General features: G+C 40.3%; 1 protein-coding gene across 5 annotated transcripts in view; it reads left to right on the forward strand.

The window, feature by feature from the left end:
• Window positions 1-14,214, forward strand: part of kank3 (KN motif and ankyrin repeat domains 3) — a 40,741-nt gene that overhangs the window by 16,449 nt on the left and 10,078 nt on the right. For all 5 annotated transcript variants that reach the window (XR_001663115.1, XM_016675543.1, XM_007560543.2 and 2 more), the window contains 7 exons: window positions 3,046-3,120; window positions 3,548-3,634; window positions 4,556-6,346; window positions 9,658-9,751; window positions 10,746-10,973; window positions 11,112-11,202; window positions 12,887-13,106. Coding sequence is in view for 4 of the 5 variants with exons in the window: in XM_016675543.1 (XP_016531029.1) it covers window positions 3,598-3,634; window positions 4,556-6,346; window positions 9,658-9,751; window positions 10,746-10,973; window positions 11,112-11,202; window positions 12,887-13,106 (2,461 nt within the window). In the remaining variant the exon portion in view is untranslated. The remainder of the gene's footprint in view (window positions 1-3,045; window positions 3,121-3,547; window positions 3,635-4,555; window positions 6,347-9,657; window positions 9,752-10,745; window positions 10,974-11,111; window positions 11,203-12,886; window positions 13,107-14,214) is intronic.

The following is a 14,214-nucleotide window of genomic DNA, read 5'->3' on the forward strand; positions in this document are numbered from 1 at the left end:
TAATTTTGCTACAACAGCTTTTATAATCCTGCTCACATTTCAGAAAACTCCCAACATGTCTGTGTGTATTTTGTTCTGTTTACATAACTTTACTGTGTTCTTGCTGATGAATTTCATTCATCCATCTCTACTAGAGGAAATATTCCCACAGGACAACCTGCCACCTCCATGCTTGACCATGTGCTGGACATCTGCTTACAGTAGCTGGACTTTTCAGTCATCTTTGAAAACTGAATCCACTTTAGTTCACATAATTAGAAAAAGCTGCAAACTACATTACAATTTTGATAAATCTGTATCACAAAGGTAGTCAGATTTAGTAATTAAAACAATCACAAAGAAAGCAATATTTACACAAGTAACAATGTTGCATAAAAAAATCTTAAAAAGCTGTTTTCTAACTTTACTGTCACTTTTTTCATAATTCTTATCTTCCCAATCTGGGTCTTAGCGGTGATCGACAGCGCTAAGACCCTCCTCCTGGCTCTGATTGGTTGTTTTTGACTGAATTATGCATTATAGAAGTTGGACCAAAGGGCGGAGATCAAAATTTTTCTCAGATTATTTGTCTTGTACTGTTACAACATGGTGACAATCTTAACATACATGTAAAAAAAAATCTATATTTATAAAAGTTATCTACTGCAGCTCTAACTTAAAGTTCAAATTAGTAGACACTGCCCCTCACCTAGCAATGTCATCCCGTCACCTAGCATTCCAAGCTGCTCAGCTGGTTTTACCGCTGTATGAGATGTACAATGGCTGCTGGAAAAGACAACTGCTTTGTTGTTGATTTACATCCAGAAACCACTTGCTTCATTCTTGTTGGTTGTGCAGGAGGCTCTACTTCTGCTTTTCAAAGCTGTTGATAGACCACAGACGTTTCCTAACCTGTTCCAGGAAGCATAATGGGTCCCTTTAAGATGCACTTGGATAAGTACATCGGTGAAGTATTAGTAATGTGTATATCTAGATACAATCTGACCTCTGTCGTACCCACTAGAGATTCTCGTAACTTGTTTATAATCTAAACAAACTGTGTGTTCGTCCCTGTTGTAATTTTGTTCTAATTTTGGCATCTGACGCCGTCTGGAAAAGAATGAAATCGGATTTAATTTTCAAGTCTGGACAAGGATTGACAAGAAAATAACATTAGGGAAAAATAAGTTTAGGATAATGAGATAAAAATCTTATTGATACCCTGATGATGTTCCCTCTGGGAAATTAAGACTCTAGCAGTAGGACAGCATCACACAAACAAACGGCTCACATGCTTACACACACAGTAAGCATTTACACAAGCATACAGACAAATAAACAGACAAGCAGCAGCAGGTTATTGCACAGACTAAGCCAACAGTAGACTAAATGACTAATTCTCTAAGGCTTCCTCCCACATTCTGTTGATCTTCCTCTCCCTGAGCCAGGAGGTGAAAGGTCAGGTGTCACAGGAGACAAAGTATTTTCTAAGTCTGCTAGTCCTGATCAGGGGAAAGAAAGCGGATGCTCAACAGATTCCTCAGGTGGCTGATGAGATTATTGAGGATGAAGGGGATCATTTAAAATGGCCACCAGAGTCCAGCTGAATGAGAACCACAGAACCAAGACCATCCATCCATCTGTCCGTCCGTCCGTCCATCCATCCATCCATCCGTCCGTCCATCCATCTGTCCATCCGTCTGTCCATCCGTCCATCCATCCATCCATCCATCCATCTGTCCATCCGTCTGTCCGTCCGTCCATCCATCCATCTGTCCATACATCCATCTGTCCATCCATCCATCCATCCATCCATCCATCCGTCTGTCCGTCCATCCATCCATTCATCCATCCATCTGTCCGTCCATCCATCCATCTGTCCATCCATCCATCCGCCCGCCCATCCATCCACCCGTCCATCCATCCATCTGTCCATCCATCTGTCCATCCATCCATCCGCCCGCCCATCCATCCACCCGTCCATCTATCCATCCATCTGTCTGTCCGTCCATCTATCATTCATCCAACCATCCGTCTGTCCATCCATCCGTCCATCCATCTGTCCATCCATCCATCCACCCGCCCATCCATCCACCCGTCCATCCATCCATCCGTCCACCCGTCCATCCATCTGTCCGTCCGTCCATCTATCATTCATCCAACCATCCGTCTGTCCATCCATCCATTTGTTTTTCACATCATCCATCCATCCATCTCTGTCCATCCATCCAGTCATCCATTCATTCATCCAGTCCTTTGTCCATCCATCCATCCATCCATCCATCCATCCATCCATCCATCCATCATTTTTTGTCGTCCATCCGTCCATCCTTGGTTTTCCTTGGTTCCATATTCAAAGCCTGACCACTGCTGAAATATCTGCAATTGTTTGTTTTGTTCATTTTAAAGAATAAATACAAAACTAGAGAGTACTTTTCTCTTTTTTTTCATGGAACCCAGATGATTGGTTTAGATTCTGTAGCATCAGGTTTCTGGAGCCGGGACATTTGGATGGAAACTGAATGAACAGCGGCTGATTTTCGTTATCTAAGCCTTACTTTCGTCTTTGGGAACATTACACGTCTAGAGTTTGCAACAGTTCCCTGAGGGGCTCCTGCTGTGGATTCAGGTAAAAGGTTTCCTGTCTGTGTGACTGATAGCGGGATTTTCTTTGACAGCAAGAAGTGTGTCTGAGCTAACAAATGATGGATGTGTTCACGGGTTATCAGTGGCTGGTGAGCCACAAGGCCGACAGGCGTGTTTCAACAGCATGTGTTAGGAATGTGCTGCAGGGGACACGCGTGTGTATGTTTGAAACTAAATAACTGACTGCTTGTATTTGAGGTTTGGCTCTTGTTTTCTACAAGGTGCTGCTGCATCTGAGACATTCGATGCATTCATAGATTATGCTGGTGAAAACCTAAACCAGTAAATACAGAGCGTATTTTTTTACATTAGTCTTCCCATTTATTGTTTGGATGATTATTCTATCCATGACCTGTTCTGATCCACAGGTCGTTTTTCTTGACAGCGGTGTTTTGCATACCTCTCGTCTTTGTTTTACAGGCCTGTGTGAAGCAGGAAGGAGGAAAACTCCCTGAGCTCCAGCTGCTTCAATCCCTCATTAAGTGGCTGTGGAAGGTAAACATCCCATAATGTTCTGTTTTCCAGTCTCAATCTGTTACTTTTAGGTTGCCATTTTCTGTTGGCCATATAATTGTAGCAAAAATGTGTCATTACTTCCTAGAAACATCTAAGTGTTGACTTGTACCACAGAAGAAAAGTGTGTTTTGCATTGAATAACTAGGCTGTGAAGGGAGAAGGTAAAGCTGCTGTTTGCTTTTAGCTCTTTGTACTTTATAAACAGCTGTATATTTGTATATTTTTTAAAAATGGGGGTTGTGATTAAGTATAAAAAGGAAAAAGCAGCAAACGATGTTTCAAAGTTTGTAAGTGGCTTAGTGTTAATAGAAATTTTCTGCACTATGTTTTCAGATTATTATTAGGTTGTTGTTTTAAACCAGCCTTATTACAGAAATGATTTCTTTCTCTCTCTATTTTTCTTCAGCCTGGCACCTACCGGAGTTTTGTGGCACTGAGAGGGTTCAGTCCTGAAAAATGACCCAATCAGTGCAAGTTAATCCAAAGGTGCCTGGTAAGGAGCTACAACTTTAATTTCAGTATACTCTTTGTGATTTCAGAAACCTGAATGATTGTGAGACTAATTAAAGAGTTTTGATTAGTGAGTAAAATATGTTTCAACAATCGTGTCAAATATTTATTCTTCCTCCAAAATTGAAGATCAAAAATTGTCTAAATTTCGACCATATTGGATTGTAAACATTTTTATATTTTGAAAATTTGCTGAAGATAAAAATTTGCTGAAGGTATTTTAAAGGTTCTTAAATACCTCTATTAAACCGGTAATAGGTAGTGTTTTCTCATTCATAAAATTGGATCTCAAATAAACCTTCAGGGGATGAAATTTGCATTTTTTGAAAATAGAGCAATATTGTGAAATTGTCTTTACTAAAGATTAATATAAGAACTTAATCTCACAAAAACATGAATTAGTGACAAAGAATGAAACAATGGATATATATTGGTTAAAGCTGTATTATGCCCACCTAAAGAAGATAAAAATAAATAAAATTAATAGAATAAAGTCATAAAAGTATGCCGATGAACACATACGAGAATAAAGCCACAATAGTTAGAGAATAAAGTTGTGCACAAATATTATTATGAGAATAAAGTCATAATGTTAAGACTTTGAGGAAGCATTGGAAATATTACTTCATTTTCGTGTTATTTCGACTTTATTCTCGTATTAATGCAACTTCATTTTCGTAATATTTAGACATTATTCTCATCTTATTTTGACTTTTTTCTTGAATGATTTTATTGTCTTAATATTTTTACATTATTCTTGAAATAATTACTTTATTCTTGTAATATTATTACTTTATTCTTATAGTTTGATGTAGTTATTTTTTCAGAGTATAACCCTAATTCTCTGTCATAAAAAGTTGACCTTGTCTGTGAGAGTAGTTGATGGGAGGCTTTTCTTTTGCAGACATAGGCTCTGCGTTCATCTACTCCAGTCAGGAAGAGGCTGACCAGTCGGGCTCTTACTCGGTCCAGACTCCTTATGGCTTCCAGCTCGACCTGGACTTCCTGAAATATGTGGAAGAGATCGAGAGCGGCCACAACCTCCGCCGGGCTCCCCTCAGCTCCCGCCGTCCTGGACGGGGACTCAAGCTTTCCCAGAGGAGTCCAAGCGTTGGGGGACGCACCAGTGGCTGGACATCCACAGAGTCTCTCTCCTCCCCAGTCAGCGAAGACGGGAGGGTCCCTCCTCCCCCGCCGCCGCGCCTACGCCTTGGGTCGGCGCCTTGCGAAGTTCTCTCCATTTCCCCCGTTACTCTCCTCAACGTGCCTCCGCTTTCTGCTGGGGCCAAAGTGCCGCCACCTCCACCACAGAGAAACCCAAGAGTCGAGCGGACTCTTCTAGAAACCAGCCGGCGGCTTCAGCAGGAGCAAACCCACCAGCACCAGAATGGTGGGCGCCTCCAGCTCGCAGATCCTCCCAAGCAGCTCACGCCCTCCCTATCTATACCGCCGCTGCAGAACAGCTGGACCAAACCCAGTCCTCAGACCTCTGGGCGAAGCACTCCAGCTGCTGGCACCACGGTGACCCCGATCCCACCCAGCCAGCTGCAGACCGTCAGAGAGCAGATGGCCACTGCCTTGAAGCAGCTGAAGGAGATGGAGGAAAGAGTGAAGGGTGTTCCTGCTCTGGAGAAAGAGCTGGCCAAGCTGCGTGCAGAAAAAGACATGCTCCTTTTGGCCTTGGAGGAGAAGAAAGCAGCCATGGAGGCTTCCCATCAGAAGCAGCAGTCTAAAGAGTCTTCCACGCAAACCACGGAGATCCTCCAATCTGACTACAGCCGAGTGACTTCACCAAACTCAACTGGACATAAGGGTCTTGTAAAATCTGGGGAGCTGAAAAGACTGGCTGAGAAGTTTGAGGGGAAGGAGCTGAAGTCTCCCCCTCCGCCGTTATCTAAAGTTTTACCGCACTCGGCAGAAAAAGAAAAGAAATCTGTTGCTGTTGGGGATGACGTGCCAATGACCTCTGTAGTTTTCTATCACAGGAATGGCGTGAGAGATGCATCTGTGTGCACGGAGGTGAAAGTATGTGACAAAACCACAGGAACAGAAGCTGCTGTGGTTCGTGAGCAGGCGATACAAGTCAGAGCAGGGACAAAGGAGGCTGAAGTCTGGGTTATGGAGTCTCTGCTGGGGCTGACTACAGAGGCACAGAGGGAGATAGACACCTTACAGGACACTATAAAGTTCCAGCAGGAGTCCATAGTAGCTTTAGAAAGCCGCCTTACTGCAGCTGACAAAGACATTGATAACCTGAGAGCTCAGATTGATGAAAGAACCTCTAAGGTCACGGCTGAGAAGGGAGCGCTAGCAAAACCCGACACGAGAAACGCCCAGGTAGAGACTTTAGCTCCCGTCTTAAAGCATACCGCCACGACGTGCCATCCGGAGGTGACACACGCTTGTGTTGGCGAAGACTTGGGCGCAGATCATACCGAGCAGGGAACACAAACTGATGCAACACCAGAGCCAGAACCAGAACCAGAACAGACACCAGTGGAGCGGGTCAGCGTCGGGTGTCAGTGGGAAAACTTGAGGGGTGAAAATCCTGAGGAGGAAAAAGTTGCAGTGCCAAAGAAGAGACAGCTGACTATTGCTGAATACAAGGTTTCACCAGAGGAAGAGGTGGTTGTTGCAGAGGAGGAAAAAACAGGAGAGCAAGAGGAGGAGACCAGAACCAGCGACCCAAAAACAGGTGAGCAGTGAGACTTAACCCCGTTTTAAAAGGGACGTATTATGCAAATTTAACATTTTGCATGTTTTTGTTCTTCCTTTTATCTTCCATTTACAAACAGCAGAGTTTCAACTGCTTCAAAAAATAGCCCAGGCACTTAAAAAAAAAAAAAAAGAAACACCTAGACATTTTCTGGCAATAACTTAATGATTTTTGGTTCCGGAAATTTCAAAAACCTCCCAATTCTTGAATCACATTTAACCGCTGCCAAGACTGGACCCTCACCTAGCAACCCAGCTGAGCTCCAGCACTTTTGGTCAACTGGTTGTACCCCTGTATGTGCTGTACAATGGCTGCTGGAAAAGTCGTGTTTTGTTGTTGACTTGCCATTCAGCTTCTAATATATAAAAACATGTGCATTATGTGTTCAACAAGTCAATGTTTTTCTTTGTAAACACACTATACTGGCAAAAATCGTTGGCACTTTGCAGTTTTGGAGCCAGGAGAGTGGAGTGGAGAGCAAAAATCTCTCAGAAATGTCTTGGGGTGTCTTACAATTAAGACATCCTTTCAGTAGAAATAACGAGTCAAGCTCAACTCCTGAAAAACAACCAAAGACCGTTATTCTTCCTCCACTAAACTTTACAATTTGGAAAATAATGTCAATTTTATTTGGAAGCGGCAAACTTAGACTTAATTACCAAAACAAATGTAGAGAGCTTCAGACTCAGATTGTAGCGAACTCTGCACAACTGCATCCCCTGCTTTACGTACCGCTTGGTGCTCAGCCGCAAGCAAATAAATTATTTATTTGCTGCTCTTGAACTAATCTGAACATCATATAAAGTTTAAACGACTGTATCTGTTGATTCTGCAGAACGCTGGTGTCCTCAGTATGAACTCTGATTTATTTTTGCATGACTCAGTTGTTCCTGTTTGTCTCCACAGTGTTATGATACCTTTAACAGTTGACTGTGGAATGTTTAGTATGAGGTAATTTGATGGGCGGCGGACAAGTAACTTGCTTGAATTTACTAATCTTCCCAAGTCCGACCCATTTGTTCATGAAATAGAAGCAGTCTGCAGGCCTGGTGGCTGGAATATGTATACCTGTGGCAACTGGAGTTGTTCAAACAACAAAATTCAACTATTTATCAGGAGTGGAGGCCCAATACTTAGTATACTGTAGTACTTCTTGACCTGAATTAGCAAACCAAAGCCAAGTACCACTCCAACTAGGTCAAAGTTTTACAAGCTGAATTTCCTTTTGAATATTTTAGATATCCTTTGCAAAAAAAAACAACTGCAAATAAGCAATTTTTCCACAAATAATTCGGAGTTATGTTCCAACAGAAAAACCTGTGAATAGATCACTCTGTTCACTAAACGCACCCCCGTTTTACCTTCAGATGAAATGATCAAATTTGTCTTTAGAAAGTTTTATATATATTCTCATTTCAAATTCAAGAAGTTTAGCAGTAACATGCTAACAACAATCCTCACATCGTGATCTTCCTGCCTAGAAACTTCACTGTTGGTCTGGTAAGAGGCTACTCTCCGAGTGTCTTATGCTTTTTCTTCAACAGTGGAGTCTTGTGCAGTGAGTGTGTCTAGAAATGATAGCAATTATTTACATTACTGTTTGCTTTCATAAAACAATTGTACATCTTAATTCCAGGTCTTTACAATAATTATTCCATATATTATCATTCTTATAACATACGTGCAAATAGATTTAGCTATGTGTGTTACTTCTTCTGGGATTGGAGTTGCAGGTATCTGGTGTGAATTTAAAATAAACAGGTCACTTAGTTATATATATTTATCAACTAAGTGATTGTTTTGTGTAATCTTTGTTATACATTTTGGTGCAATGATATATGCATTTTTGCTGAAACGGATTATCTTCCTTTAACATCCACCTGAAATCATGATGCATTCACTGAACCTCAGAGCAATAGATGTTTTCCTTTACTGAACAATTTACTTTGAAGATAAATTAAGTGTTAATGCTCTACCAGTACAAAGCCCAGGTTCTTAAAGGCCGTCTTTAGATTTTAAATTAAGATGTTCATTTTTCATTACTGTACAATAAGTAACATCGCTGTCTGGAATAAACAGCGGACATGTTTTCAAATGTCTCATTTATCCCAGTCGTTCTTTCTTGAGGCAGCAGGAGAGAAACGGACCCACAGTGAGGCTCTGGATTTATGGAGCCGGCGTGTCAGAAAAACTGGTGCAGTAAGTCTGACTGGTGCTTTAACTGGCCCAGTTGGCTGTTAGGTTTCTCACTGTTTATGTCTGTGCTTCTGTTTTTATTGAGTCAAACAAATTAAATGCATTACTCATGACAAGATTATGCACTGAGAAGAAAAATCACCACCAACTGTTTATCGCTGAACCACAAAATGAGGGAAGTCCAAATGCAGTTCTGTTGAGAATCAGAATTTATTCAGTTTTTAATGATTTTATTGAAACCATTGTTTCTTTTCTGTGGGATGTGACTGTGCAACATTAAAGCAGGTAATTACTTCCCAAGTTTAAATTCATAATACATTTTCTCTAATCCTCAGAAAGTCGACATAAACAAACAGATGTGAACATGCAGCTCTAAGAAATGTTTGGTAAAATTAATTTAAACCGATTGGTTTCCTGGATCAGCTTGTAAGCATGGTCAATAAACTTCTCCAGAAAATGTATTTTATTTAGCTTTTTCCATCCCAGATACATTTTGGGTTCACTGCACTGGTGGGAAAGCCTAAGGTTTCCAAAATTAGACAATTTAAGGTTAATTTAAAGAAAATTGAGGAATTTAGAGATACTGCTATTTTATTCATGTGTTTTCTGTAATATACCAACCACTTGTAGCAAAACAGTCCCATAGTATGAGTTTTCAAATGCCATGCTTTACAGTTTAATCTCTGACGGGAAATGTATCCTAGATTACATCTTTTATCAGTTTTGCTGGCACTAATCCTTGATTATTTATTTGTTTGTTCCTCTGTGCATCATTGGCTGAATACTGTACTCTTTATTTAAAGTTTTGTAATATCTATGTCTACATAAGATGTAGCTTGAGACAGGGTACAAAAAAATACTGTGGGAATGTAAACATGTAAACTTCAGGAAATTATGTCAACTTGATTACAAAAATAGTGTAGCTTCATTGTTGTACCTAATAGCTGGTTTAAGGTTATTATTGCTTACAAAGGATTGGCGGATTGGCTTTACCCCATTACTTTAAAACTAATTAGAAATGGGCAGAAAATAAAAGACAGTTTCCAGATCTGTAGAAAAATATATAATTGTTGTTTATCTGTTTGTGCCAACAGGTATGCTGAAATCAATCATGAAGAGGAAAGATGGGAGTAACTCGAGCGAGAATCGGAAGAAGAGCCTGCAGTTTGTTGGGATTCTCAATGGAGGGTAGGTGAAGGCAGCACAGCACCGACTTTTTATTTTTACCTTTGCAAAAATAAATCTTAAGGTACAAAGAACATTTTGTAAGACAGAGTATGAGGGCTATTCTAAAAAAAATAAATAAAAGTATGAGAATAAAGTCATAATATTCAGATAATTAATTTGTATGAGAATAAAGTTGAAAATTATTACAGAATAAAGTAATAACTTGAGAATGAAGTCATAATATGAGATTAAGGCCATACTATGTCAAGAATAAAATATTATTTAAATTAAAAAAATACTTTTTTAATCCCAAAGGGAAATTATTTAATAAAATTAAATTATGAGATTAAAGTCGGCTGCACAGTGGCGCAGTTGGTAGAGCTGTTGCCGTGCAGCAAGAAGGTTCTGGGTCTGGGTTCGATTCCCGGCCCCGGTCTTTCTGCATGGAGTTTGCATGTTCTCCCTGTGCATGCGTGGGTTTTCTCCGGGTACTCCGGTTTCCTCCCACAGTCCAAAAAACATGACTGTTAGGTTAATTGGTCTGTCTAAATTGCCCCTAGGGGTGTGTGTGTGTGCGCATGGTTGTGTGTCTGTGTTGCCCTGCGACAGACTGGCGACCTGTCCAGGATGTACCCCGCCTCTCGCCCGGAACGTTAGCTGGAGATAGGCACCAGCACCCCTCCCGACCCCACTGAGGGACAAGGGTGTTCAGAAAATGGATGGATGGATTAAAGTCAGAAATAATTACAGAAAAAGTAATAATTTGAGAATAGTCAATATTTCGAGAATAAAATCATAATATTACAACTTTATTCTTTTTACTTTATTCTCGTCCGACTTTTTTCTTGTAATTTTTTGTTTTTTCCCTGAGAGTATCCCTAATATACTGTCACAATTTTGTTCAGGTCACAAAAGTTTGATAAATGAAAATAAATCTCTGTTGCATCACAACCAACTGGTTAAAACATGGGCTACTTGTTGTGTTTGGTATTTATTGGTATCCTGTCCCTTTCAGGTATGAATCCACCTCCAGTGAGGAAGAGGAAGAAGATGAAGAGGAGGAAGTTGGGAGTTCTTCTGGAGAAAGTGGAGAAGGCGAGTGCTTGGATAGCACTGAGGAAGATGAGGCAGCATTGGAGGAAGAAACCTCTGAGGAGGAGAGAAACATCAACCTGGACGAAAGCGACACGGACGAGGAAACGCTGAGAGCGCCAAGTTATTCATCAGACGCTGTGAAAGAAAAGTGGGTTGTTTAAAAAGTAGACCGGAAACTGTTTTTATATGCTCACAGATTTACTTGTGAGTGTTGCAGTGTTACTTCCTGATTTCCTAGCTCTGATTAGTGCTTCAACTGAAATGAAATTCTGCTCGTTTGCTACAGATTTGAGTTCAGCTCAAAAATGCGTGAAGCCTGTCTGATTCTGAAGAACCACCTGAACGATGACGTGAAAACACTGAAGAGTAAGGAAGTGGTGCGTGCCTGCAGTTCTCCTATACACACTTTAAACACAATATTTCACCTCTGAAGCCTCATAATAATTCAAGTAAGACTCTGTGGAACTGAACTGAAATGTTTGAGTGCATTCTTTTGAGGTAGGAGCTTCCTACTCCTTAAACACCAAACAATAGGAGTGTCTAAACAATGTGTTGCAGTAAAAAAGGAAGTGAGTCAGACATGGAGCAGAAGCCATCTGTTATCAGTTGATTTTCCTTTATAAACAACAGCAGAGCTTTGATTTCAAAATAAAGCTGCTTTTATACACAGGAGCACAATCATCAAGGCCAAAAATGTCATCTCAATTTAGGTTTTTGTTGTTGCATATAAACATTTCATGTTACCAGCATGGAGAGACTGAGAAACATAAAACTGCTCTGATTTCAGTGAAGAAGAACTAGATCTACAAGTTTGGATTTCTAAAATCCACACACCATCAAATATAAACATACTCCTTGTCTAATATTTGGATAAATGTCTATTTATTCAAGGCTTGCAAACAAAAGCACACGTTACACTGCAAAAACACAAAATCTTACCCAGCAGTTTTGTTTAACTTCTAGTATAAATATCTTACTACACTTAAAAGAAGACAAAATTGACTTACAAGTTAAGGTGACCAGACGTCCCCGATTTCCGGGGACTGTCCCCATTCTAGGGGACTTGTCCCCAAACCCGTCCCCGATTTCAGCGTTTTATGAAAGAGAAAAAAAGTTTCCTATAGACCGTTATTATGGTAGCCGGTGTTCTATCAGATAGCCATACGCTGTCAGGATAGCATACATGCAGTTAGTACGCATGCCCGCGCATGCGCATTAAGTCCGACCGTCAGTGGAGTTGTCAGTTCAGCATACGCAACAAGTTATGGCGAAAATAAGTTAAATTGTTTATAATATCATATAATATGATAACTAGATAAATATACATGCGTTGTCGTGGTTTCAAAGTGTATTTAAAGCTGGTCTAGCTGCAGCTGGAGTCAACTACAACACATGCCAGTGTAAAACTCATTAACCTACTTAACCGCTAAGTCAGGATGCCATACAGCTGTTAATAACAAAGTGTATGATGATCTACGTCATGATTCTATGTTGCTGATTAAATAAAATCATATGGTAATGACTGCGTATACATGTCTGAGCTAAGCGTATGACTATCTGACACCGGAGAGTTCAGTAGAAAGCGTAAGTGAGCGTGTTGCGCGCAACAGCAGTTACGATAAATGTTCCTCTGCTGTAGCGTTACAGACGAAGAAGAGGAAGAGTGTTACAGACGAAGAAGAAGAGCATAGCCTACCGCCAAATAGAGGTTTGTCGTTCCAACACCTGCATAAGACGCCGAGGTCTCTGATGCGAATTGTGAATAAATATCACGTAACTATTTACCTCAGTCGCTACGGTTATTTGTAACGATTTATCGTGTGAACAAGATTATTCACTTGTGATTTCAATTTCGACATTGGCGACAAAGGCTTGCGCACATTTGTAATGGAGACGCAGCTAATATTTTTAGAACCACAGCAGTTATTCAGTGTCTAAACCGTCTCCTCTGGGGAAAAAAGTATTCTACTTCAACATTAATAGCAATAACATATTTAGACATAGATAAATTAACGTAAACTGGATTTCTATCATTCTGTTTCTCGTTCTCTCGCTCTCCAGCTGTCCAGTAGCCACACCGTCCAGCTTGAGTGGTTCCGGGTGTCCAGTGCGAAGATGGCTCAGCCCTCGCGGGTCTCCGACTACCTCATGGCTTTCTCCGAGGTGTCGTCAGCGCTGCTGGAGCACGTCGTCAACATGACCGATGGCAACGGGAACACAGCTCTGCACTACAGCGTCTCCCACTCCAACTTTGGGGTGGTCCGACTGTTGCTGGACACAGGTGAGGGAACTGCTGACAGGAAGCTCCGTCTGTCCATTTCTGTAACTGTTCTGTACAGTTTGGTCTCTTATTTCTGCAGGAAAACTAACAAATTTGACCTTGAACAGTGCAAGAAATTCTCTTTGAAAGTTTTAATTATTGTAAAAGGCAAATCATTTACAATTTACATTATTGTGCAGTGTTGAAACAAATGTTTGTCCCGTAAAGTTCATTTACAAAAAAAAAAAATCAAGCATCTTCTACATGGACTGAAAAAGAAAAGGGTCAATTAAGGGTCTAGAAAAAACTACAAGCCCACTGCACTGAACCCACTGAAAACCTCCTGGTTATTCCACCAAATATTGATTTCTGAACTCTTCTCGAGTTAAAACATTAGTATTGTTGTTTCTAAATGAATATGATGTTGTTTTCTTTGCATTATTTGAGGTCCGACAGCTGCATCTTTTTCCTTATTTCGACCATTTCTTATTTTCTGCAAATAAAAAAATGTAGCTTGTAATTTTGGAGACATGTCAGCAGTTCATAGGATAACAGAACAATGTTCATTTTACTCAAAAATATACCTATAAAGAGTAAAATCAGATAATGTGATCATGAAGTGACTCAAGTGTTTTACCATTTTTATTAATTAAACCTTGTAAATAAAGACTTGAGGACAAATAGAACACCAATAGCATCTTTTTCAGATGTAAAACACTTCTGATTAAATTTAAATGCCTTAAAGTAATCAAAACTAAAAGCGCTATGCAACAGAAAACCTGCGTAACTCAGATTTTGACCGAATGATGCGTCTTCAGCGGCTCTGCAAGGAATTAACAGTGCGACATAAAACCAACCTCACAGTTGGTGAACTTGGTTCGTCTGTTGCAATTTGATTCTGCTCAAAGTTGTTGGTCTATGAAGCAAACAAATCAACTTTGACAGCAAGAAAGTTTTGCAGTGTTCTTTAATTTTTTTCACAGTAGCGCAACTTACCATTTTCCCCTTAAAATTACTTTTATATTCTTTAGTTTCTATCTGATCTAATGCTTGGAGCAAATAATTCACTGGCCAGGTAAAATGAGAAATCTTTAGGAAGCGTCCATTTTCTTCGTCCCTCAGAGTAATG

Source organism: Poecilia formosa, unplaced genomic scaffold, assembly GCF_000485575.1.
Source record: "Poecilia formosa unplaced genomic scaffold, Poecilia_formosa-5.1.2 Scaffold116, whole genome shotgun sequence".
Classification (NCBI taxonomy): Eukaryota; Metazoa; Chordata; class Actinopteri; order Cyprinodontiformes; family Poeciliidae; genus Poecilia; species Poecilia formosa.